A 24128-nucleotide genomic window follows, 5' to 3' on the forward strand; every position below is an offset into this window, starting at 1 on the left:
GGGGATAAGGTCTGCATATTTTATTTTACAGTGGATGTGTAGTCTGTGGCAACCTGGAGGTCAGCAGGGAGCTACAAAGGAAGGAGCATGACCTTGGCCAGCTCCAGAGGGCTCAAGAGGCCAGGGTGAGTCAGCACCATGGACAGCTCTACAGGCACCAACTATGGATAATGATTCAAAACCAACACTACCCAGTCTAGGTGCTGCAACCAATTGGCACCTGGAATTGGTTACCCCAAATTGGTATAAGTAGAGGTGCAGTCACTCAAGCGCTTGGGCAGACAGGCACAGGGTACGCCTAGACCTCAGAAGAACCGGGGTAAGTATGATAAGACACCAAAGAAGATACGAGGCAATGTTTGACTCACTTTTATTTCTCACTTCCTTTTCTTTGCCCCAAAGGATGAGGACCCATTCCCAGGCAGCAAGCCACCCAGTGCAAGTTGAAAGCATGTATTTAAACCCTGGACTCATTGCACTCTCTCTGTTTTGTTCATTAACACAGGTGGTCCGAGGAGCCGCCACACCGATACAGAGTGACCCACCTATTACCTGAGAGGCCTTTCAGTTGTATTTCTCCCCCCCTCGTTGAACACACCACAGAGAGAGAGCGATGGCCCAAGGAGGACTGGGCTGGCAAAGTGGCCCACTTTCTGACTGGAGAAGCCCAGAGGGCACTAGCGGACGTCGGCGGAAGTTGACAACTACAATGCTCTGAAAACTGTCATCATGGCTCATTATGGACAGAACCTACCAACCTGGGCCCAACGGTTCCACTCCTGTGCCTATGATGGCCACGCCCCGGTAAGACCGTTGGCTTACCACGGGAGACGGGCCATCAGCAATAGATCGACTGGTAATGGTCAAATGTATCCGGGGCTTCCCCACCGACGCTAAACGCCATGCTGCGTGGTAGAAAGGGAGACGCCTATTTGAACCCCGCTTCCAAATGGCCTCCTTTTACTGAACCCAGATCACACTTGAGGTGATGGCCACTATTTGGCAGGGACCAGAGAAGGTGTTACACCTGTGGCCAGAAGGGACACTTGGCCTGGAGCTGCCCATAACAGTGGGTTGTATACATGGAGACACGAAAAGTTACCCCACCTGCCACGTGGAAGTGCAAACCCCTCAAGGTAGCTTTGTGATTGTGGCCAGGGTAGTACAGAAATTGCCAGTAAATGTCCTAGTGGGCTGGGACTGCCCAATTCTCCAGAGATTCTGGAGCAGAGGGGCCACAGCCCCTAGGAGAACAGCTTCGGGGGAAAAGGAGAACGGCTCCCCAATGTAGAAGCGTCGTACCAGCCATTGCCGCCGCTTCCCTGCCCACCTCTGCAGACTCTGTGGAGGCACCAGCCGATCCCCCTCGACTCCCCCGGCACCGGCCGAGAGGAAGAGAACTCCCCTGGAGAAATGTTTTCAGAGTTTCCCTTTGCGGAGGAGGGAAAGGGAGCCTCCAGTTTGGCACCGCCCAACTCACCGATCCCAACTTGGAGCAGGCGGGGACGTTTGTGGGAGGTGTCGGTGGAAAAACAGTAGACGGGGTGAGTGATCGTTCCTTTCCACATTTTGCAGTAAAAAAATATCCATTTTATTAGGTTGTGAAAGTGGGAGACAAAATAGTTGAACAGCTCAAAGCGACTTGCACAGACTTATCTTAAAATAAAAAATGTAAGCTTAAATGAATCCTTCAAAGAGGCAGGTTTAACTTCTGCTTGGTACTGTTTGTGAGGGAGCATGGACTATTTGGAATATCTAAATGAAGACCAACATGCACTACAGAAGCCAGCCAGACGAATACTTGTGAATAGGAGTAATCCATTAAATTATTTTGATGAAATAGCTTTTCGAGACCACTTTTGTATGTACAAAGAAAATGCATTGGAGATAATATCTTTGCTCGAGCAATGACGTTCCTCTCTGTCTCAAAGAGGAAGGCCTTTACATAATTATCTCCAGGTTCTGATCACTTTGAGGTTTTTGGCATCTGGAATCTTTAATCGTGAAACTGGTGATTTGTGTGGTGCCAGTGAAGCAACTGTGTGTAGAATAACGTGTGTAGAATAACGCACAAATCTGCAGAGCCATTTGTGAACTCAAGAGTCAACTATAAGCCAACTATAAAGCACAATTCTATAAAGCCCAATTCTATCCCAGGAGTGATTGGCTGTATAGATGGATGTCATGTTCCCATCAAGTGTCCATCAACTCCTGATGCTGAGGAGTACAGGAGCCGTAAGAACTGTTTTTTTTTAACCCCTTTTTCGTGGTATCCAATTGTTTTAGTAGCTACTATCTTGTCTCATCGCTACAACTCCCGTATGGGCTCGGGAGAGACGAAGATTGAAAGTCATACGTCCTCCGATACACAACCTAACTAAGCCGCACTGCTTCTTAACACAGCGCGCATCCAACTCGGAAGCCAGCCGCACCAATGTGTTGGAGGACAAGGATATCCCTACCGGCCAAACCCTCCCTAACCCGGACAATGCTAGGCCAATTGTGCGTCGCCCCACGGACCTCCCTGTCACGGCCGGTTACGACAGAGCCTGGGCGCAAACCCAGAGTCTCTGGAGGCGCAGCTGGCGCTGCAGTACAGCGCCTTAACCACTGCGCCACCCGGGAGGCCCCAATAACTGTTTTAACACAGGCAGTCCGAGGAGCTTCCACACCAACACATAGTGACCCACCTGAGAGGCCATTCAGTTGTATTTCTCCCCTCCCTGTTCCCCCAACATTTATTAAATAACAACTTTTGTTTGAGCACCACAAAACGGTCTCCCGTTCCCTTATTTTATTGAGTTTCACCTCTGACTCCCCTGGGCTGCCACAAGTCTCGTAAACCCGACCCTAGGCAAAGTAGCATTGATACATTATGGGAGGCAACAAGTCGGGCTCTGGATGTAGGGCTCTGTAGCCTGAATGCAAAGTAGGTGATTTCCATGTGTCATTTTAACGATGGGTGACATTTTAAGTTCTCCACAGAATGACGTGATGTGTCCATTTTGGTGTCTGACGCATATTTACAGTATTATAAAAATGAACATAAAAACACTAGACTATAAGACTTAACTTTCCTCTATTTATCAGCATAAGAGTATTCATTATGAATAATGGGAATTTAGGGAGCTATAGAGCTCAGAAGTACCAAAACTGTCCAGAACTAAAATCAATATGCAAAACTGTCAAACCCCAATAAAAATCAAATAAACTCCTCTGGCATAATTGCGAGGGTATCTGTATTTATAAATAAAAAATACTGTTGAGGATTTGAGTTGCACATTTTGGGTAATATTCAGGGGTGGAAACTTTCTGTGGGAATTAAAGGGAATTTATGCAAAATAATATTAATTCCATTTAAATGTAGATGTTTTTTGCATTGGATATATTTACCATATCATATGGAGACAGATACATAAACCTTTTACCTTATCATAAGTAGACATAATTGCAAATTATTATATCCTTCCAAAATATATATTTTTTAAAAGATTTAGTTACGAATAGAACTTTAATTAAATGAGTTGACTCTTCACATGGGGTGATTTTACTGAACAACAAAAGAATTAGAATATTGAATGATCCCCAATGATCCATCGCATCTCCCAAAAACGTTTTTCAACGTTTTTGGGAGATGTAAATCTGTAAAATGATAGTCTAGCAACTAAAGCTTTGGTTGTCTTTCTCTCAGGCTTCCATGTCTTTTCCCTGGACCTCCTCAATGTCCACCTCTTGAACATCAGACTCTGAGGCCTCATCTTCACTGTCACTTTCCAACCTTGTTGAGGATGGCTCATTGTCAGGCTCAAAAAGCCTCAAATTTGCCCGGATGGCCACCAATTTTTCAACCCTTGTATTGGTCCGCCTGTTGCGTGCTTTGGTGTGTGTTCCCAAACAAGGACCAGTTGCGCTCGGAGGCGGCTGATGTTAGTGGGATTTGGAGGATGATGGAGGAAACAGGGGAAAGGGCTCAGATCCATAAAGTCCCTTCCACCAGGAGGCTGATGAGATATGTTGGCACGACTGCCATATTGCATCTCCATCCCAAAGCCCTTGCTTGGAAGTGTACTTCGCCAGACTTCCAAGAACCTTGCCCTCATTCAGGCCAAGGTGGCGAGACATGGTAGTGATGGCACCATAGGCCTTGTTGATCTCTGCACCAGACAGGATGCTCTTGCCAGCATACTTGGGGTCCAACATGTACACTGCGGAGTGTATGGTCTTCAGGCAGAAGTCTTCACACTTTTTGATGTATTTCAGAACTGCAGTTTCCTCTGCTTGGAGCAACAGTGAAGTGGGCAGGGAAGTATGTCTCTCTCAATCTGTGCAATGACTACTGCTATAGGTTTCAAGAGTTTCAGGCTGATTACCATCTTTACCCAAATACATAATCCAGGAGGATGCTCTTGATGGGGCTGTCCATATCGGCAGACTGTGATATGGCCATTTCTTGGAGAGACTCCTTCCCCTCCAGGAGACTGTCAAACATGATGACAACACCACCCCAATGGGTGTTGCTGGGCAGCTTCAATGTGGTGCTCTTATTCTTCTCACTTTGCTTGGTGAGGTAGATTGTTGCTATAATTTGATGACCCTTCACATACCTAACCATTTCCTTGGCTCTCTTGTAGAGTGTATCCATTGTTTTCAGTGCCATGACTGCAAATGTCCAAATGAGGTGGACTTCAATCAAGAAAGATCTGAGTAGCCTGCCACCACAAGCTCAAAGTCAATACTGCAGCCTGCACAAAAGAACACAGGATTTAGTTGGGAAGCTTGTTATTGTGATGTATGATGACCAACCTTTCGTCGGCCAAGTCCTTGATCTGGTGGGGAATGAAATCGAGGTGAGCTGCATGAGATAAACTTGGGGAAATAACTTATTCATGCCACCAGAAACGAGCGATGTGATCTTTTACTACATATCTGATGTGAAAGCAGTCATCTCAGAGCCAGAGCCATCCACCAATCGCAGCTCAAAACTATGCAGCCCGGGCTGGGGACATCAAAGCGATGTCATAACTCAAAGGCTCCATCAAAAATGGGGAGAATACACCACAGATTAGGTATTTTGTAGCTTCATTTAAAGTGATGGTTATAAGGTCATGTAACAGAAGTTAAATGAGAACAGAAAATATAAAGTAAAAAAAAGTTAGTAATTTAAGTTTTAAATCAACATTCCAAACGATAAACAGGTAGTGTTATTCTTTCATAGCCATCCTCAGTCTTGTCAGTTGGATAAGACACCAACCAGGATTTTGTTAATTTGATTTTCAATCCAAGTTCATCACATTTTTCTAATTTATTCAATCAAAATGTTATACTTTTCAATGTTTCAAAATGAATTGATCTTGACTTCTGATATGCCTTTTCCATGTGCCTTTTCTCCATTTACCTTAGAAAAAAAGCTGATTAAAACTGATTGACGGAGCCTCTTATTTTATATTTAGTATGTTGCTGAGACAGTCTTTTAGGATAATCCAATGTGGAGTCTCACAGTGTCATTCAGTAAAACAATGCCACAGTCAGATGATGTAACGCGGGTTTTTCACATCATATTATATCATTTAGTTTTGTCAAGCTGAGGATACAGTAACAATCTTTACTCCTTTACAGAAAAACCTTTTTTGAAAGTTCCCGCTATTTTCACTTTCTAGCTGAAATTGTGGGTGTTAAAATCAACAAATGAGCTCATGTTAGTAGAAAAGCCAAAATGTATGATATTAATTATGATGCAATTTCGACTTTCAAAGCAGTATTACTATCTATCAACAGCTGAATGCTAATACTGGTAAATAAACAAATAATTTGACAAAGCAATTGACGTTACACCGAATTACATTATTCATGGGAGAAATCATTTGATTCAAAATGAAAATGCATGCATTTAATTATTGGTGACTTAAACTTGTTGAAATATATATATATATACAACACTCTAATGAAGAACGTTAATTTGCATTTTTAACAAATAAAAAAATTATCCCATTTTGAAATGCTTATTCGTCATTGACCCTGTGAATACAAGGCTGATGTACATGCTGTACTTCTTTGCTATCAGTTTCCATTGTTCAGAAGCAATGATTCCTAAACGGCAGTCAAACTGCCATAAATAGTTTCCACCACCTGATGCTTCCTCCACCCTTTACATTCCTCTCTCCTCCACCACTACCTACAACACAGCAGGCAGTTGAGGGAGGACAGCTTATAATCATATCTGGAATGGAGTTCATGGAATGGTATCAAACACATGGAAACCATTGTTTGATGAGTTCCATTCTATTAATTCTGTTGCAGCCATTACTATGAGCCCGTTGCCACTGGTGTGGAGAGGAGTAGACAGGAGGCAGTCACAGGTTTAGAACTACTGAGTTTATTTAAGCACCATATATCAAAGTGGGACAAAACCCAAAAGCTGTTGTGCTCAAAATATATCTTCATAAACAAAAAGGCACATAGCAAACCCAAAACGCAAAACATAAAGTACTCAGGAAATAGTAGGAGAGATTCCCCTCAGGAAACCAAATAACATTTGCAATGACTGACAAAGACAAATGGCAGAGGGAGATTATATACAGTGATAGAGTGGGGATTGAAACCAGCTGTGTGTAATGATGACGAGACAAGTCCGGGATTGATGAGTGAAGGGCGTTTTCCAGCAGTAGGTTCGACGCTGAACGCCTGAGCTGGACAGGAGGGGGAGCCAAAGCGAAGGCTGGTGTGACACCCATCCTCTCCAACTAAGGTTTCACCAACCTCCTGTGACCTCCAAACATCTATTCTACCACTGTCTGCAAGAAGTCATCCTCTCTCATCCTCTCTCCCTGCCTCCTCATGAAAATCTCCCACCAGGCTTTTGAATAACTCCTGTGGTACCCAGAGGCACTCCTCTGGTAGAGGAGATGGAGTAGTACGTGGAAGATAAGATGTCAGAGGAAGTGTTGTCAGAGCTCTGCATCAGCCATCAAAGCTGCATTGGCATGACACAGCAAGTATAGCCAAATCATCACACTAACTAATCATATGATACCTTGTGGTCATGCCCAAACCCCAAGCCCTTGACCTGGAGTCCAGTAACACATTGGCTCCAAAATGTAATCCAAGGGACATCTGGTCTGTGGGCACACAACTCTCTCACGCATGTAGGTCTATACACAGACACAAACATGAACATAACAATGCTCACATATGCACACACATTCACATACACACACAGCTGAGTGATGACATTGTTTGTCCACAGACACACAGTTATTAATTCCACATCTTGGCCGGAAATATAATGTACAGAGGAGTTCTTATATCCTGACATGTCCTTGACTGTAGGAGAGACTTTTGCCCACACAAGATAATATTTTTTTAGACTACCTATCCATATGGGAGAGTGACTATTATATAAAGCCTATAATAATTTACGATATGAAACTGTTGATATGGAGACTGTTGTCTTCCAAACCATATAATAGGTTATACACCACCCTATCGGAGAAAATACTATGGCTACACAATACTTTGGCTACAAAAATAGGTGCTATCTAGAACCTATAAGGATTTTTCAGCTGTCCCCATAGAACCCTTTTTGGTTCTAGGTATAACTAGTTTGGGTTCCATGTAGAACCCTTTCCACGGAGGCTTCTACATGAAACCCAAAAGGAAAAATTCAAAATTAATTAAAATTAATTAATTCTACCTGGAACCAGAAAGGGTTATCCTATGGGGACAGTCAAACAACCCTTTTTTTATGTGTGTGTTTTTGTTAACCTTTAATTAACTAGGCAAGTCAGTTAAGAACAAATTCTTATTTTCAATGACGGCCTAGGAACAGTGGGTTAACTGCCTGTTCAGGGGCAGAACGACAAATTCGTACCTTGTCAGCTCGGGGGTTTGAACTTGCAACCTTCCGGTCCAACGCTCAAACCACTAGGCTAACCTGCCGCCCTCATGCATTTTGTGTACTGTATATTTTAAGTGCTAGATGTGTTTATGCAGGGCTCATCTGTAAAAGAGACCATAGTCTCAGTATGCCTTCACCATCAAAATATGTTTGCAGGTGTTATGGCAGCTGCAATCAATGCAGTAAATGCCAAACAAGCGCACAATAACCAACCATTCAAAAATAATCCAAAAGTTGTTTTTCTGAGCAGTTGTTTGCTATTTACAGATATACCTGTAGCGTATCTATTCTACTGTAGAACTCCACTTTGTGATATCTTAAAACTAAGCCTGTATGAAAGTTCAGTCTGGTTTAAAAGCATCGTCGTTCGATATCGTGTGTAATTGTTTTGCCACGGATTTAGGAGACGGATTAAGGCCTAGCTTCAACAAATATGAATGGTAATGTAATGATTAACTTTCTAACAATATTTAATCTTTGCTTCCGTCATGCGCACGTTGTCTCGAGCCCGCATTTTTGCTGCGATATTGTTGGTTACACAAGACTTCTGTAGCTACCTGTCACTACTGGTCGAGGTGAACATGAAAGTGAAAGCAGTGAAATCCCCAGATTGTTAGGCCTCGTCACCGCTCCAGACGGTAAAAGGTGTTGCTCAGGTGAGTGAGGCTATATTCTTTTGAAGTTTGAAAAGGTTTATGCTTATGAGAAAAATGGATCTGTATGTCTGTAATGCTTACCCCTATAGCCCCTATAGAAAATAAGAGCAGAGGATTCTGCTGAGGCAGATTGTTTTTACAGACTAGGTTTCATGCAAATTGGGGCATTTGTCATACAATTCAACTCTTTAGCCTCTGCATGCTAAGTATTGCTTCGAAAATGGTGACGAATGTACTATAAGGCTATGCAGAGACATACTTCAATAGATACCAAACGTCTCTTTCCATTTTTTACAGGCACGTTTTAACATGTCACTGCAGCTATCAACAAATAAGCTGTCTCTCTCATGGAAACTTAAGTGGGGAGGATGTTTATTCATCAACAGTGTTGGAGAGTAGTGAACTACTGTACATTTAAACTAGTAATGTAATTACATATTGCAGTAGCTTGGTGGTAGTTGTACTAAATTCAAATCTTGGTAGTGTTTTCAGTAGTATCTTGCTAGTGTTTGTTTTGTACATTTTTGCCATGTAGTGATAACTACTGGAACTACACTACTTTTATTTGCAAAAATAATGATAAAATATGGGTGAAGTAGGCAAGAATGTCCTTTTTCATCATCAAACTTGACTAATTCTCACTTGAAACACCTTTTTGTGTGTGCCTAACTCACTTTTGTTTTTAATAGGCTTAATTACACATTCTGTTAACATCTGACTCAAGAGTGAACTGTTCTTGCAATTTGTAGTCTATGACATTTCATATTTAGATATGGTAATTTTTCACGAAGTAGTTTGGATGTAGTTAACTACATTTTCTAAGTAACTTAATTTAAGTAAGCTGTATTTTTCTTAAGGGTAGCTTTGGACACTCTTACTGACACTCTTACTGACAGTTGTGGCTGTTTCGCTTGATGTATTGTTGTTTCTACCCTCTTGCCCTTTGTGCTCTTGTCTGTGCCCAATAATGTTTGTACCATGTTTTGCGCTGCTACCATGTTGTTGTCATGTTGTGTTGCTACCATGCTATGTTTTCATGGCAGATGATTACAAGGGCTGCTTTATATAAGTAACATTTCATTATTATTTATTTTTCCATATTTTGTCATTGTTTCTGTGATAAAAAAAAACAAAAAAACTTGTGGATGGGTCCTCCCGAGTGGCGCAGCGGTCTAAGACACTGTATCGCAGTGCAAGCTGCGTTGCTGCAGATGCTGGTTCGATACCTGTCTGTGTCGCAGCTGGCCACGACCGGGAAACCAATGAGGCGTCACACAATTGTCCCAGAGTCGTCCGGTTTAGGTGGGGTTTGGCTGGCCCGGATGTCCTTGTCCCTTCGCGCTATTGCGACTCCTGTGGTGGGCCAAGCACATGCACGCTGACATGTCGCCAGGTTTACGGTGTTTCCTTCGACACATTGGTGCGGCTGGCTTCAGGGTTAAGCTTGCATTGTGTCAAGAAGCAGTGCGTCTTGGCGGGGTTGTGTTTTGGAGGACGCACGGCTCTCGACCTTCGCCTCTCCCGAGGCCATACGGGATTTTCAGCGATAGGACAAGACTATAACTACCAATTGGATATGACGAAAAGGGGTAAAATTACTAAATTGGGTAATTTTGTATACATTTATTTAAATTTGCATTGGGCCGCTCCTGGGGGGATTCTGGTAAGATGCCGGCAAAATCAACTGAATTCCGGTAGAGTAGACGGAAACGGCCCAATGTATTTGGGCCGATTCTGGGCAGTCATTCATTTTGATTCCGGGCCAATTCTGACACCCGATTCCGGGCCGATTCAATCAGTTCTGGGCCCCCGGAAGAGGGCCGCTTCTGGGACAGTTCGTCATTGCTAGCTGGGAAGAATTTGTTCATAACTGACTTTCCTAGTTAAATAAAATAAGAAAGCTTTAGTGTAGCTTAACTTCTTCCAGTGTGAAGTAATTGGTAGCTTGGTAAACTATATTTTCAGAGTAGCTTCCCCAACACTGGAAATTAATTAGGGGGTACCTTGGTTAAATGACCACACTCATACCTTAAAAAGTGAACTTAGAAAAGCTGAACATAAATGGAAGGCCTGCGAACTTCAAGTATTCTATGAGATAATGAATGATCTGATGAGAAACGACAATGTTGCGGTTAAAGATGCAAGAGCGAAAGTTGTTTTCGAGCAATTGGTGGCTTATTTGAGTATGAACAACTTCAGTCAGGTTTCCACTCACTTCACAATACGGAAACTGCTTTATTGAAAGTCAGTAATGTTAGGTTCTAATTATTAGAGTAAGAACAAGACGGACACTGAAAGCTTAAACCAAGTTTTTTTTCTTCCCAAAGGATTGAACAGCTGAATCGACAAAACATGTTTACAATAGTGGTGATATATGTACCCCACTTTGGGTGGAGTCTCCTCCTTCTCGCTAAACATTGCATCTTTATTGCTAGGCAGGAAACTAAGTGATACGGGTAATAAACTTTTCCTTCTCCCTTAACGTGACCTGACCTGACCTCGACCCCCATCGTCACTAATTCATGACTCTCTCCCCTTATCAATGCCTGCCACATATGATCGTTTCCCCTACACTCAGTACATTCCAAGCTTAATTGCACCCACCGTAGACTTTCCCCCTACAGATAACCATTCACATCTGGTGTAGACCCTCTAAACCTAAGCACTCAATATTTCAATAGGGTACCTGATAATTAACCCTATCCCAAGTTTAGGAGTTAGAACCCAGAATCCATCAGTAATAACCTTCTGTTGGCTGCCGGTGAATGCTCTATCCTAATTCTTTTGGATCTCAGTGCCGCCTTTGATACTATCGATCATAACATTCTTGTCTACCGGCTGGAGAGATGGGTGGAAATTTACGGTATTGCCCTCGATTGGTTCAGTCATATTTATGTAACTTACATTTCTCAGTGAGCATGGGTGGTTGAGTATCGTCCCCAGCAACTATTCACTATGGTGTCCCTCAGGGGTCAATTCTAAGCCCCATCCTTTTTTCCCTGTACATGTGTCCCCTTGGTGACATCATTCGCCATCACAAAATTCAGTTTCACTGCTATGGTGATGACACACAACTTTATATACCAATCAGATCCAGTGATCAAGCTAGCGTAGCTACCCTTCACAAGTGTCTTGTTGATATCATATGTTGGATGTCTGACAACTTCTTCCAGCTCAATGACAAGAAATCAGGTTGTTTTATTTGTCCCTCACCTTGCTAGAACCCAGACTGAGAATAACCTTGGTCCTTTGTTCAACAATGTAAAGCCTCGGGCCAGAAACATTTGTCTTCTGTCCCTAATCTAAATCTCGAGTTGCATGTAAAGAAGATTGTCCAGTCCTGCATTTATCGTCTTAGAAATATAGACAAAGTATTTTATTTCAGTCACTGATCAGGACAAACGTTAATCATGATTTTATTTCCTCACTCCTAGGTTACGTTAACTCTTTATATACATTTATTAGTCAGAAATAACTCTGTACACATATTTCAAAATGCTGCAGCTTGGCTTTTAACAGGCACCAGAAAATGTACCATGTCACACATATTTTAGCTTCTCTACACTGGCTGTCACGTTCATCGTATAGAGGAGACCAATGCGCAGCATGATATGAATACATCTTCTTTTAATAAACGAAGAACACATAACAAACTATACAAAACAACAAAACTAACGTGAAGCTAATACAACGAGTGCTGACATGCAACTACACATAGACAATAACATACAGATAAACCAAGGAATATGGCTATGTAAATATGGTTCCCAATCACACATAAACAGATGCCTCTGATTGAGAACCAATCCAGGCAACCATAGACATATAAACACCTAGACTAGGAAAACCCCTAGACATACAAAAAACCCTAGACAACACAAAAACCCACATACCACCCTTGTCACACCCTGACCTAACCAAAATAATAAAGAAAACAACGATAACTAAGGTCAGGGCGTGACACTGGCTACCAATCACTTTTAGAATAGATTTTTCACTTGTATTAATCATGTTTAAGGCTCAGTTTATCCCTATCCTATATCTCAGATATTTTATCTCCTTACGAGTGGGGACGCAGCCTGGGATCCTCTATCAAAGCACAGTTGACCATTCCAAAGTCTAAAATTGCCATTAGAACGCCTAGACTTTGGAATGGTCTGTTAGAAGAGATCAGGTTTGCAGATTCAGTGCCCCTTTTTAAATCTCTACTGAAGACATTCTTTTATAAAAAATACATTCTTAGCAGTGACTTGTGAATTGTTTGTCCCTGGCCTAGCGACATATTAGAATATAATACTCCCTACATAGTTTAAAAAAAAACATATTGAAAAACAACATATGGAACAGCGGGGACTGTGAAGCAACACAAACATTGACACACACACACACACACGTTGACATATGCACTATACATACACATGGATTTAGTAGTGTAGATATGTGGTAGTGGTGGAGTAGGGGCCTGAGGGCACACAGTGTGTTGTGAAATCTGTGAATGTATTGTAATGTTTTTAAATTGTATAAACTGCCTTAATTTTGCTGGACCCCAGGGAGAGTCTGCTGCTTTGGCAGCAGCTAATGGGGTTCCATAATAAATATAAATACAAAATCGTCAGTCCATTCTCTTTTGGAAAAATTAAGGCTATTCAATACGAGAAATTATACGAGATCTTCAGTTTCTTGGCAACGCTGTGTACTACTCCCTTCACAGAACAGCGCAAATTGCCTCGAACCAGAATAGAAAGAAAAGTGTGAGGCTCCGGTGCACAACTGAGCAAGAGGACAAGTACATTAGTGTCTAGTTTGAGAAACAGATGCCTCACAAGGCTAGCATCCCGGAATTGCCTCTTCACTGTTCACGTTGAGACTGGTGTTTTGCGGGTACTATTTAATGAAGCTGCCATTTGAGGACTTGTGAGGCGTCTGTTTCTCGAACTAGACACTCTAATGTACTTGTCCTCTTGCTCAGTTGTGCACCGGGGCCTCCTACTCTTTTTTTTGCGCTGTTCTGTGAAGGGAGTAGTACACATTGTTGTACGAGATCTTCAGTTTCTTGGCAAGTTCTCACATGAAATAACCTTCATTTCTCAGAACAAGAATAGACTGACGAGTTTCAGAAGAAAGTTCCTTGTTTCTGGCCATTTTGAGCCTGTAATCGAACCCACAAATGCTGATGCTCCAGATACTCAACTAGTCTAAAGAAGGCCAGTTTTATTGCTTCTTTAATCAGAACAACAGTTTTCAGCTGTGCTAACATAATTGCAAAATGGTTTTCTAATGATCAATTACCTTTTTTAAATGATAAACTTGGATTAGCTAATGGGCCTCGGTACGCCTATGTAGATATTCCATATAAAATTAGCCATTTCCAGCTACAGTAACAACATTAACAATGTCTACACTGTATTTTTGATCAATTTTATGTTATTTTAATGGACAAAAAAATGTGCTTTTCTTTCAAAGACAAGGACCCCAAACTTTTGAAAAATAGTGTATGTCACTCCCTTTGGTTCTTTCCCTAGGCATTATTGTTTCTGTTCCTGTGACTCTGTTTGTGTTCCATGTCTGTACACTGCTTGTGTTTCTTGTTTTGTTCCATGTTCGTTTATTTATTAAATTATTCACTCCCTGTATTTGCTTCCCGACTCCTCCCATCGTACACGTTAGAGAGTAACACCTCACCAAAGTGGAGCATCAGGGATTTACATTTTTTTTTTTTGTGAGTGTGGGTGACGTCGGGTCCGGGTGCTGCAACCGGGGATGCCTCAGCTGGCTTTGCCCGGTTTCCATGCCTCAGGCATTTCATCAGGTTTACAAGATGCGGTTGGCTCGGCAGTCCCCAACTCTTCAGCCAGGTCGGCAGGCTCCGGTGCCTCAGAAGAAGCAACCAGCCCGCTCCTTGTCCTCGGGACCGTCCTTCTGGTCAGCGTCCTGCGGCTAGAGCCGCGCATCGGGGAGGGGGTACTGTCACATACACTCCCTCTCCGGCATTCGAGGTCGTCAGGCTGCTCATTATTACGCACACCTGTCACCGCCATTACGCGCATCAGCGCCTCATCAGACTCACCTGGACTCACTCACCTGCCTGATGACCTTCCCTATATATGTCACTCCCTTTGGTTCTTTCCCAAGGCATAATTGTTTCTGTTCCTGTTCCTCTGTTTGTGGTCCATGTCTGTACACTGCTCAGGTTTCTTGTTTTGTTCCATGTTCATTTATTAATTAAATTGTTCACTCCCTGTCATTGCTTCCCAACTCCCAGTGTACACGTTATACTGTCCCTGTCCCTCTTACCTTCAAGAGAAAATAGCATGTTGTCTGTAAACAGAAGCTGTTCCTGCTGACTGCTGAGACAGTCACCAAAAGCTACAGGCACTTTTAACAACACATTCCACAGACACAGCCTTACCTGACTCAAGAGAATTATTTTTTAGAGACATTTTTCATCTTTCCCCTACATTTTTATTTTAGTAACCAGGGACATTCAATGGCAAGCGGTGATCAGATGGCAGAGATTGGGGAACCTGGGGACATGGAGGAGGTCAATGAAGCTCAGGGTCTAGAGGACGGATCCTCCCTCAAATCCACCATGGAGAGGAATGGGAAGACCCAACCCGACGGCCCGGTGAAGGAGAAGAAACTGGGGATGATGAAGCAATTCAGGAAGAGCATGAAGCGGGTTGGAGAGAGGAGTCCTCTGGCCTCAAACAGCAAAGGTTCAAAGGACAGACCCTATTCTGACCAGGGGGGGGACAGCAGTATTGACCCTGAAGTGACACCTCTAACCCATCAGCTGCCGCCCACTCACTCACAAAGTAAGTTTTACTCGGGTTTATCCCTCTGTCAAATTAAGTGAGTCATGAAATATCCTCTTTAGTCAAGAAATGGCTTCCCAAGGTCATGGGAAGAGGAAGTCTCAGGAGACATAGGATGACAGTATAAATTACAGGAAGGACTCTCCTATGCACTGTATTGTGTATTATTTGTTTTCAGCCTGACATAGGCCAGACTGAGCAGGGTGTTTTCCTCATTACGCAATAACTTACATTCCTATCTTAATCAGAAAACAGCTCCCAACCAAGCAGGATATACACTAACATATCTAACCTTCGTACAATAACAAATCTGACAGAAGCTGCTGAACCAGTTGCCAACGTAGTTTCTGTTTGTGCGTGTGTGTGACTGTACGACTTTCCGTTTGTTCGCAAACACACAAACAGTCAGCACACCCACTATTACACTGAAAAGGTAGTTACATTTCTACCGGTATTCATTGTCAAAGAGATCAGCAACTCTCTCTCTCTCAGGTTTGAGTGCTGGGTCTCCTGTGGCCTCTCCCCTGAAGAGTCCAGGTGAGTTTTTTCAAAGGAAGGAGGGAGAAGAGAGTGCAGAAGATTCACCATCATCCCAGAAAAAACACTCCAGAACACACTCAGGTACACTGCTATTAACCCAACCGACCAGAACTTGTTCTTGTCAATGGTTGTTTTTAAAGGCTGTTTGCACTAGGCATAGATGCTGTTCAAAGACAAACACAAATACATGTCTTTCACTGAGAGAATTCTAGAGAGCTTTGTTGGGATACCCTTCTGTAATACAGGCATTCCTAAACTTTTACTGCACATGACCCCAAATTGACGCCAGAAAATGCAGAGGACCCCAATTGGGAAAATTATATTCCCCTAGTTAACGCTGTATGTTCATATTTACAACATGTTAGGTCCCGCAGGCTGTTCCAACACATAATAATGACATGATAGTGCGTTCCAATAGTGTAAGAGGTCCTTAGTTGACACTAAAAGGTTGTATTCGTATATATATTTGAAAATAAATGTTATTATTTTGTTTGATAAGATTAAGTTTGGGAACCACTGTCAATCTGTCTATATTGGCCATCTATAGACCCAACAACCATTGGGGACTCTCTTCTGAAGAAGGGGGCTTCCATTCGATGGAGTTTGCGACTTGTGGGGAATAAGGACAAGACCCTCAAACAGGAGCCGCTCCAGTCTGTCACTGAGATCACAGTGGAGGAGAAGAGAGCGGGGGAGGAGAGCGTAGAGGTCAAAGAGTCATACATACTCCCAGAGATACCCCTCACACCCCTCTCAGGTGAGGCTCACCCTCCCCCCCCTCTCTCCCCCTCTTTCTCCCTCACACTCTCTTTCTCTCTCACTTTGATTTGTCTTGTCCATCTTTCTTTGTTTTAGCAACAGAGATCACAAGAGATCTTATTTGTGATGTTCATCACTACGCTTGTGTGTGCAGTATGTGTGTATTAGGTAAAACAGCCTGAACTTCCACAGACGGATAACAAAGTCGTCTCTCTATGCACTAAGGCCTTCACTCTGTCTGCTCTTGATTTCCAGTGATGCAGATCAACGAGCTGATTAAGACTGAGGTGCTGGAGGAGGCCCACCTGAACCTCCTCTCCCTACGCCAGGAGTTCCAGCGGGAGAGGGATGAGTGCACGGAGGAGGCCTCCCTCATGGAGCTGGCAAAGAAGGAGAAGGACCTGAGCATCCTTTACAGAGCCATGCAGGAAAAGGTGAAGGAGATAGTGCGCAACTCCAACAGCCTTCCCTCCCTCAACAAGGAGCTCCTGATGCACGCGGCCCGCGTCATCCAGGAGGAGGAGAAGAGGGAGGCAGAGCCTGGGGGCGTGGTTGGGCTAGGGGACTGGCGGGGTGCCTGGAAGGAGGCTGTGAGCGAGGGGGTCGAGGCAACTTTGAAGAGAGTTCCTCTGGACAGGCCCGAGCAGAATGTCTCCTGGCTGGCTATCCACCTGGGTCTGCTGGGCAAGGCCATCGTAGAAGACTTGGAGAAGGTGAAGAGAGAGCTGCAGGGCTCTTACCCACCCAGCTTCAACGTGTTCAGCACCTACATGAGCTGTTACCATGGTGCTGTCAGCCAGCACCTGAACACGCTTCAGCAGCAAGTGACAGATCTGAAGGACTACTACGCCCTGCTGGACTGGATCATCAATCGCTATGAGAGGTGAGGAAGACTAAAAGTCATTCTCTTGACTAAGAATTACAGTGTATATAAACAAAATGTTTTCGAAGACTCAAAATGGTGAGTATTATTGTATCTGAGAGACACCATCCCTGTTGAACAGTGAGAAGATAATGAGCAGTCCTTCACTGAGACCAGAGGTGGAGGCTGAGAAAACAGGCCTCTCACTGGAGGAGGGCTTCCTGGACCAGCTCAAGGGGAAGTACTGCATGCGGGCTAAGGTAAGGGATCGAACACTCCTAAGAGTCAGATGGAAAGATGTTTAGGAGGAATTCAGATTGAAAGCAGGTACACTAGAAGAGTTTACAAACCTTTTTGTTAATATTTTGCTCATCAGTCCTTTAGCCTTTGTTATTCTTTTGCTTTCCATGTCTTTTCCAGGAGGACATGAGAGCTTCGCTGGATAAAATATTAGAGCTTGAAAATGAGGGTATTTGGATAAAGAAACAGGCACCAGAGACCGATGATGAACACTTCTTGAACTCTGAAATACACATGGATATTTGGACGGTATTGTTTTGTCATGATTTCACATGTTGCAATACTGTCATATCTCCGTTAGAGGGCAACATTGCCTACTTAGTTATATTTTGATTGTAGTGACAGGCTACAACTTTGTAAGAGTTGAAACTGATGTTGCTTTCTTTGTAGAATGTTAAGAGCAATGCTGTTAACTCCAAGAAGATTGATGTGAACCTGGAGATGAGAGTAGTCTGTTCCTGCCTAGAAGAGTTACAGCAGTTTCCCAAACGGTATGCTCTGCAACAGACCTGCAACAGCATTTCGCTACATTCGCAATAACATCTGCTAATCATGTGTATGTGACCAATAAAATGTTATTTGATTTGAGTCTGCTTTTTCTATCTCTATCCTAACCATTATTCACTGGAAAAACAAAACCGGGCCTTCTCATTTGCTTGTTAATAACCCCATGCCTTATATATGTTTTATCTCACCATCTCCATAGATTTGAGACTAAATTAAGGTACTGCTGTAACAGTGTGGAAAACCCTTCACTTTGGGCTGACTATCAGATAACCTACATCAACAGCTTTACAGCTCTTATGTAAGTCTGACTCCTCTGACTCCTCTTCACTACATCAGGTAAACAACGCGGAAGAGACATTTCAGTTGAATACATTCAGTTGGACAAATGACTAGGTTTCCCCCTTTCCGCCACCCACAATGTAGACTAGAATGTCCTGGACAACAGTTGCTAGGCAGTCAGTTCAGCTTGCCAGACACTTTGGGGTACATTCACCAAAGGAAGGTGTGAATAAGCGAAACATTTGACTGCTGCCTAAAAGGTTGACCTAAGAACAGAAGTCTTGGATCAGAAGAACAGTGTCTGTAACAATTAGTTTACTACTATCTCTGTTATTTGATGCACATTTTTTGTTTGCAACCATATTTTAGTGGTATAATGTCATGCATTTAGGTACAAGTTTAACATCACTATGTCTGATTTGAAGTTGCCACTTATGCAACAGAAGTGTGATGGAAAACTGGGACGATTTGTACAACTATAAGAGAGCAGTTATTTCATGTGCATTTTCTGTGGAACCAAAATATGGTAATTTAGCCTGCCTGCAAGATGCTGTTCAAGATAAACATAAAAAAATACACAAGTCATGTTGAATTATGGATAGATATGTACAGTATTTTACAAACCAACTCAAACATACTCAAACACACTAACATGCAGGCTCAGTGGCACACCATATCATATTATTGTACAAGTGAAAGTGTATTGAAGAGCAAAGCTGTTTCCAGGTATTTCTGAAGTATATCGCTGCCAGTCTAAAGAGAGAAACACCACGTGGTTTCAGGGAAACGAAGCTGCGCAAAATAACTGCCTAGGGGTTTAAGCTGTGGAAAGAGAACCTCTCTCCATGCTCAAAGAGCTGGTAATGCCACTGAATCAATCCACAGCATGCCTATGTCAGTCAAAAAAGAGGAACATAGTATTAGAAATGGGCAGAAAAAGTCAGAATTCTCTCCTGCAGATTTAGTTATTCATGTTCAAGGAGACAGGACACTCAGATGGCCAGATATAACTTTATACTGTTTAGCCATATTTTCTACTATTGGCATAATGTTTGTTTGGATAATCTCATCAAGACAGCATCAATCAAGACAGCATAGCCCTTCTTCCCCAGATTACCAAATCCATCTGTCACAAATGTTTCCAAACAGACTCTGAAAACCCCTCAGTTTCACAAGAAACATCACATAGTTTCACAAACAAAACATAATTCTGACAACCCCTGTTGAAACCCTCACACCATTCCCCCTTCGCCATTCCCCCTTCACCCCCCCCTTCCCCAACGTAGTGTTCTGATGAATTGAACATAGGTGTGTATGAATGACAACCTGACCTCTTTCATTTCCCTCTTTCTCTTCCTCCAGGGAGCATATGGAGGGCTACAGGGAGAGCTGCCCAACACAGGTGGACAATCTCAGCAGAGAGGTGGATGGCCTGGTCCATAGACTGGTCCAGAGCCTGGAGGACCAGTTTAAAAATGATGTCAGGGTAGGTTCGGGAGGGAAGTTCGATTGACCTTTGACCTTGTCCTCGTTCTACAAATGCCCTGATAGCCTGAGTTGATCAGTGGGTTGAGGTGATTGAGATCTGTCTTTGCTACTTGTCTCGGGTGACCTGGAAGTTACTTAGTTTGGTAGCCTACTGATTTCCTCCTTGCACATGTTTTTGTAAAGGCTTTTAAACTAAGCTCTCAATTGCTCCTGCTGTCAATGTTATGGATGGGTGATCAAACAAAAAAACGAGTGCGGGAATGGGTGGGTTAATATGCGTCTGTTTCTTCCAGCCCTACCTCAGGAGAATGATGACGAGGAAGTGGCTCTCCACAGATGAGGACTTCAAACAGCTGTATAGCAGGACAGAGAAGCTGACCCATCGCTGTTCACAAATGAGACCTCCATATGTACAGGTAAGGAATCGGGAAGTGCTGTTCATATTGTTTTAAATGAAGGATATATCACTCAATTAAGCAAATACTCAGAATTTGACTTGGTGATATGGTGCTGCTAGTGATAGACAACATTTAGAGACAGAATACAGACACCAGAGTTTAAACAAAGTTCACATACATTATATAATACAACTAGGTAGAGTGAGCATAGAGCTGTAAAATAATTAGCATTTTTTTCAGCTGCCGCAAGTAGTACATCCGCTGGTGTTCCTTCTTGGGGACCATTGTGATGTCCCTCCACTTGCACTTGTGGGAGTTCAGGAATTCAGTGATCCAATGACAGATGGAGCTGGACACATTCAGCTGGGAGAGTTTGTCTTGTAGCAGTTCTGGGATGATGGTATTGAATGCAGAACTTAAGTCCACAAACAGTATCCTTGCATATGTCTTTGGGTTCTCCAGATGTTTGAGGATGTAGTGTAGGCCCATGTTGACAGCATCATCCACAGACCAGTTAGCTCTGTAGGCAAACTGCAGTGCGTTGAGGAAAGCATCATTGATGTTTGAGATGGAACCGTACCAGACTCACAAACGTTTTCATGATGACCAAGGTGAGTGCTACAGGTCTGTAGTCATTCAGACAGGAACAGTGCATTGCTCTAGTGACTGTTTGAATATGTCCGTGAAAACGGGAGAGCTGGTCAGCGCAGTGCTTAAGTATGGCTGGAGAGACCGTGTCCGGGCCAGCAGCCTCCCTGCTATTCTCTTTCCTAAAGAGTGTTGCTGGAAGGTGACCAGGCATAGAATGGAAAATGGATTACAGTAGCTTCTTGAGTTGATGGGGAAATGTCGGTGAACTGCCAGGAAAAGCAGTAAAAGGGAGAGGAGGATGGATGTCACTTAGTTGATTAGGATGATGTCAGTCATGTGAAAGAGAATGTAAACCGTGAAAACAGCAGACTTTAATTTCTCTTTTTAATTATTTTCTCTTGCCCCTGTGTTCCTCTGCATCAGACATTTTTGAGCTGCTTGCACTACTACGTGGTGAAAGAGTATGTCTCCCAGCTGATGAAAAACAACTACTCCTGTAAGAACAGGAAGCATGACAAAGCCGCCACCAAGATGAGGGCGCAGTGGAATAAACTCAAGGATCTGTTTGAGGAAATGGTAGCTAACACTTCTTCAATTTACATTCACACACATTCCACTTTTCATGTTCATTCAACATTGTTTAAAATGTAGAATACTACAGTACATCGATTTGTTTCATCGTTATGTCTTTTGTGTTTTGAGGAATATTACTTTGTATATTCAGAAAGGCTGTCATAAACAAATTACTTGTTATAACCATTCAAGACTACAAGACACACATACTTTCCTCTTCTATAAGACAACCCATGACTGGCTCCACCCAGTAGGAGACCACCTGAGTAACATCATTGGGGAAACAAACAAGAGGGACATAAAGAACCACCTGAAACTTTTAGTTGCTGACTACCCAGACATCAGGTAATACCATGCATCTTCCTGTGGTCATCTTGTATCTGTTGATTTTGGTAATCAACAGAGTATACCGATGTAATATGCACAGTATAAATTACAAAAAAGGACATGAATTCTACTCTGACTCTGTTATGGCCCTGTTGCTGTGAAGAGAGAACAGCAGTGAAAGATAAAGTAGGTCAGTGGTTAGCAGTGTTCATCAGACAGGGGAAGCATGTTGACTGTAGCAGATTGAGAGGGAGCAGAAAGCATTGTTGATTCCTGAGAGCAGTAAATGCATGATGTACATAGGAGGGGCAAGACCCGGCTGAGCCTGGTGAGTGATACTTACCCTGAAATTACACAGACCCACAAAGATTTCGAAAACAAATCAAATTTTGAACAACTCCCATATCCATTGGGTGAAATACCACAATGTGCCATAACAGCAGCAAGATTTGTGACAAGTTGCAACAAGAAAAGGGCAACCAGGGAAGCATTGTAAATACAACCCATATTTATGTTTATTTTCCCTTTTTGTAACACTGTCCATAATGACATTTGCAATGTCTTTATTGCTTTGAAACATTTCTGAGTGTAATGTTTACTGTTCATTTTTTGTTTATTTCACTTTTGTTTTATCTATTTCACTTGATTTGGCAATGTTTCCCATGTGAAAAAAGCCTTTGAATTGACTACAAAGCAGGGTTGACACTGGGGGGGGGGGTGTTCCCCGATGAGGCATGACCACTTGTATGTTGTGCTGTACTATCCCAGAACATTGTCCTGGTCTGGGTTTTTGTTAACCTCTCTGACATGTGATTTGTTGATTTGAACTTTAGTAAACTACATATCAAGATTCACTTAATTTTTTGTCTCGGTCTGCAGTAAGAAGCACCTGTCGGCTGTGCTGTACTTCAGGGGCTTGATGCGGGGCAGGGAGAGACAGGTGATCCTGCAGCGTCTCACTGAGCTGAAGAGGGAACTGGGAACCGCAGGGAATATTGGAGATAATAGAAGAGCCCTCTTCAGGGGCATGCAGGTCACTGTCACCAATACAGACTGTCTGGCTGACATTCCGTTCTTCTGCTTCCTCCTCCCAGACAGCTAATAAACGGACCTAGATACAGGAGCCTACGACAGAGATGATAACCTAACCAAACTGTCTGAGAAAAATAACATCACTGTATCACAAGTAGGATCACCTCGCACAAATCAAACTGAGAATAATGATTCATGTAATCAAAGGGATGCTTTAAGACGTCTCGTTTGTTTCCTATCATGTATTGTTACTACAGCCCACTGTCGCAAAAATAAGCTTAGGACACAAATAATAATGGGGCTGATTTGCTAAATGAAAGAACAGCTTTAATATAGCAGATTGTGGCTTCCCTCAATGTAATTGTCTGCATTTCCAATCCCCCATATCTTTATTTGTAAATATGTCTATTAAAATATATATATATTTATTTTCCCCTAACCCTACCATCCCTCCCCTAATTGGCATAAACTAATGGACAACAACACTTAGGCTTCTACTTCCAGCTTATACATACTATATACATTTTATGGACACAGTATATTTTACAATAGTTATATTTTTGTTTTTAGTCCCATCCTTCAGCTCCACTCAACCCTTCCCATCGATATCTGAACACCATCCAGTTTTGCCATATATTGAACACCATTTAATTTGCCATATTTTTGAACTGTGCTGTGATGTTTCACAAAACTTCTGAACCTTTCTATTCTCAAAGATTCTACATATTGTAAATAAATAAATAAATACTCATTTGTCTAAGAGTATTATTATAGTATTGATCGATTGACTATGACTTTTTGAATCACCCAGCAGTGCTATTTGCAGAGGGAGACATAACTTGGCCGGAGGTCTCGGGGCCCTCCCATTTTTTGGGGGCATCTAAAGCACATTTCCTGCATTTCTACACAATCTAATATGGCCCATGGCACTTCTAGCCATCTCTCTTTAGAACAACAAAAAGTAAGCAAAAATGCCCACAGTCATCAAGCTAGATAAGAGATGATTAAATATGTTTAAGTGATTGATAAGACTGAACTAGATCCATGATAATTCAATAATTAATGTTGTGTTGCACCTTTTAACCAATAGCCTAACAAATAAACAAC

At 42.6% G+C, this 24128-nt stretch overlaps 1 protein-coding gene across 1 annotated transcript; it reads left to right on the forward strand.

Annotated features, from left to right (window-relative positions):
- The first annotated feature begins 8422 nt into the window (after positions 1-8422).
- Positions 8423-23772, forward strand: LOC135508114 (exocyst complex component 3-like protein 4). Its single transcript, XM_064928066.1, has 14 exons — positions 8423-8550; positions 15022-15365; positions 15858-15986; positions 16453-16662; positions 16920-17547; positions 17669-17786; positions 17947-18075; positions 18217-18317; positions 18533-18631; positions 19975-20098; positions 20394-20516; positions 21513-21665; positions 21889-22007; positions 22869-23772. Exons 2-14 carry the CDS (start codon positions 15038-15040, stop codon positions 23089-23091), a joined length of 2484 nt encoding a protein of 827 aa, XP_064784138.1. The 5' UTR covers positions 8423-8550; positions 15022-15037; the 3' UTR covers positions 23092-23772.
- The last annotated feature ends 356 nt before the right edge of the window (positions 23773-24128 follow it).

Source organism: Oncorhynchus masou, chromosome 21 (genome assembly GCF_036934945.1).
Source record: "Oncorhynchus masou masou isolate Uvic2021 chromosome 21, UVic_Omas_1.1, whole genome shotgun sequence".
Lineage (NCBI taxonomy): Eukaryota > Metazoa > Chordata > Actinopteri > Salmoniformes > Salmonidae > Oncorhynchus > Oncorhynchus masou.

What these genes read in the sequence shown, in the direction of transcription:
- LOC135508114 (XM_064928066.1), top strand. Translation starts at nt 15,038, where the DNA reads ATGGCAAGCGGTGATCAGATGGCAGAGATTGGGGAACCTGGGGACATG. An exon ending in ATCATCAATCGCTATGAGAG is followed by an intron (nt 17,548 to 17,668) that starts GTGAGGAAGACT and finishes CCTGTTGAACAG; the next exon opens with TGAGAAGATAATGAGCAGTC. An exon ending in AGTTTAAAAATGATGTCAGG is followed by an intron (nt 20,099 to 20,393) that starts GTAGGTTCGGGA and finishes TGTTTCTTCCAG; the next exon opens with CCCTACCTCAGGAGAATGAT.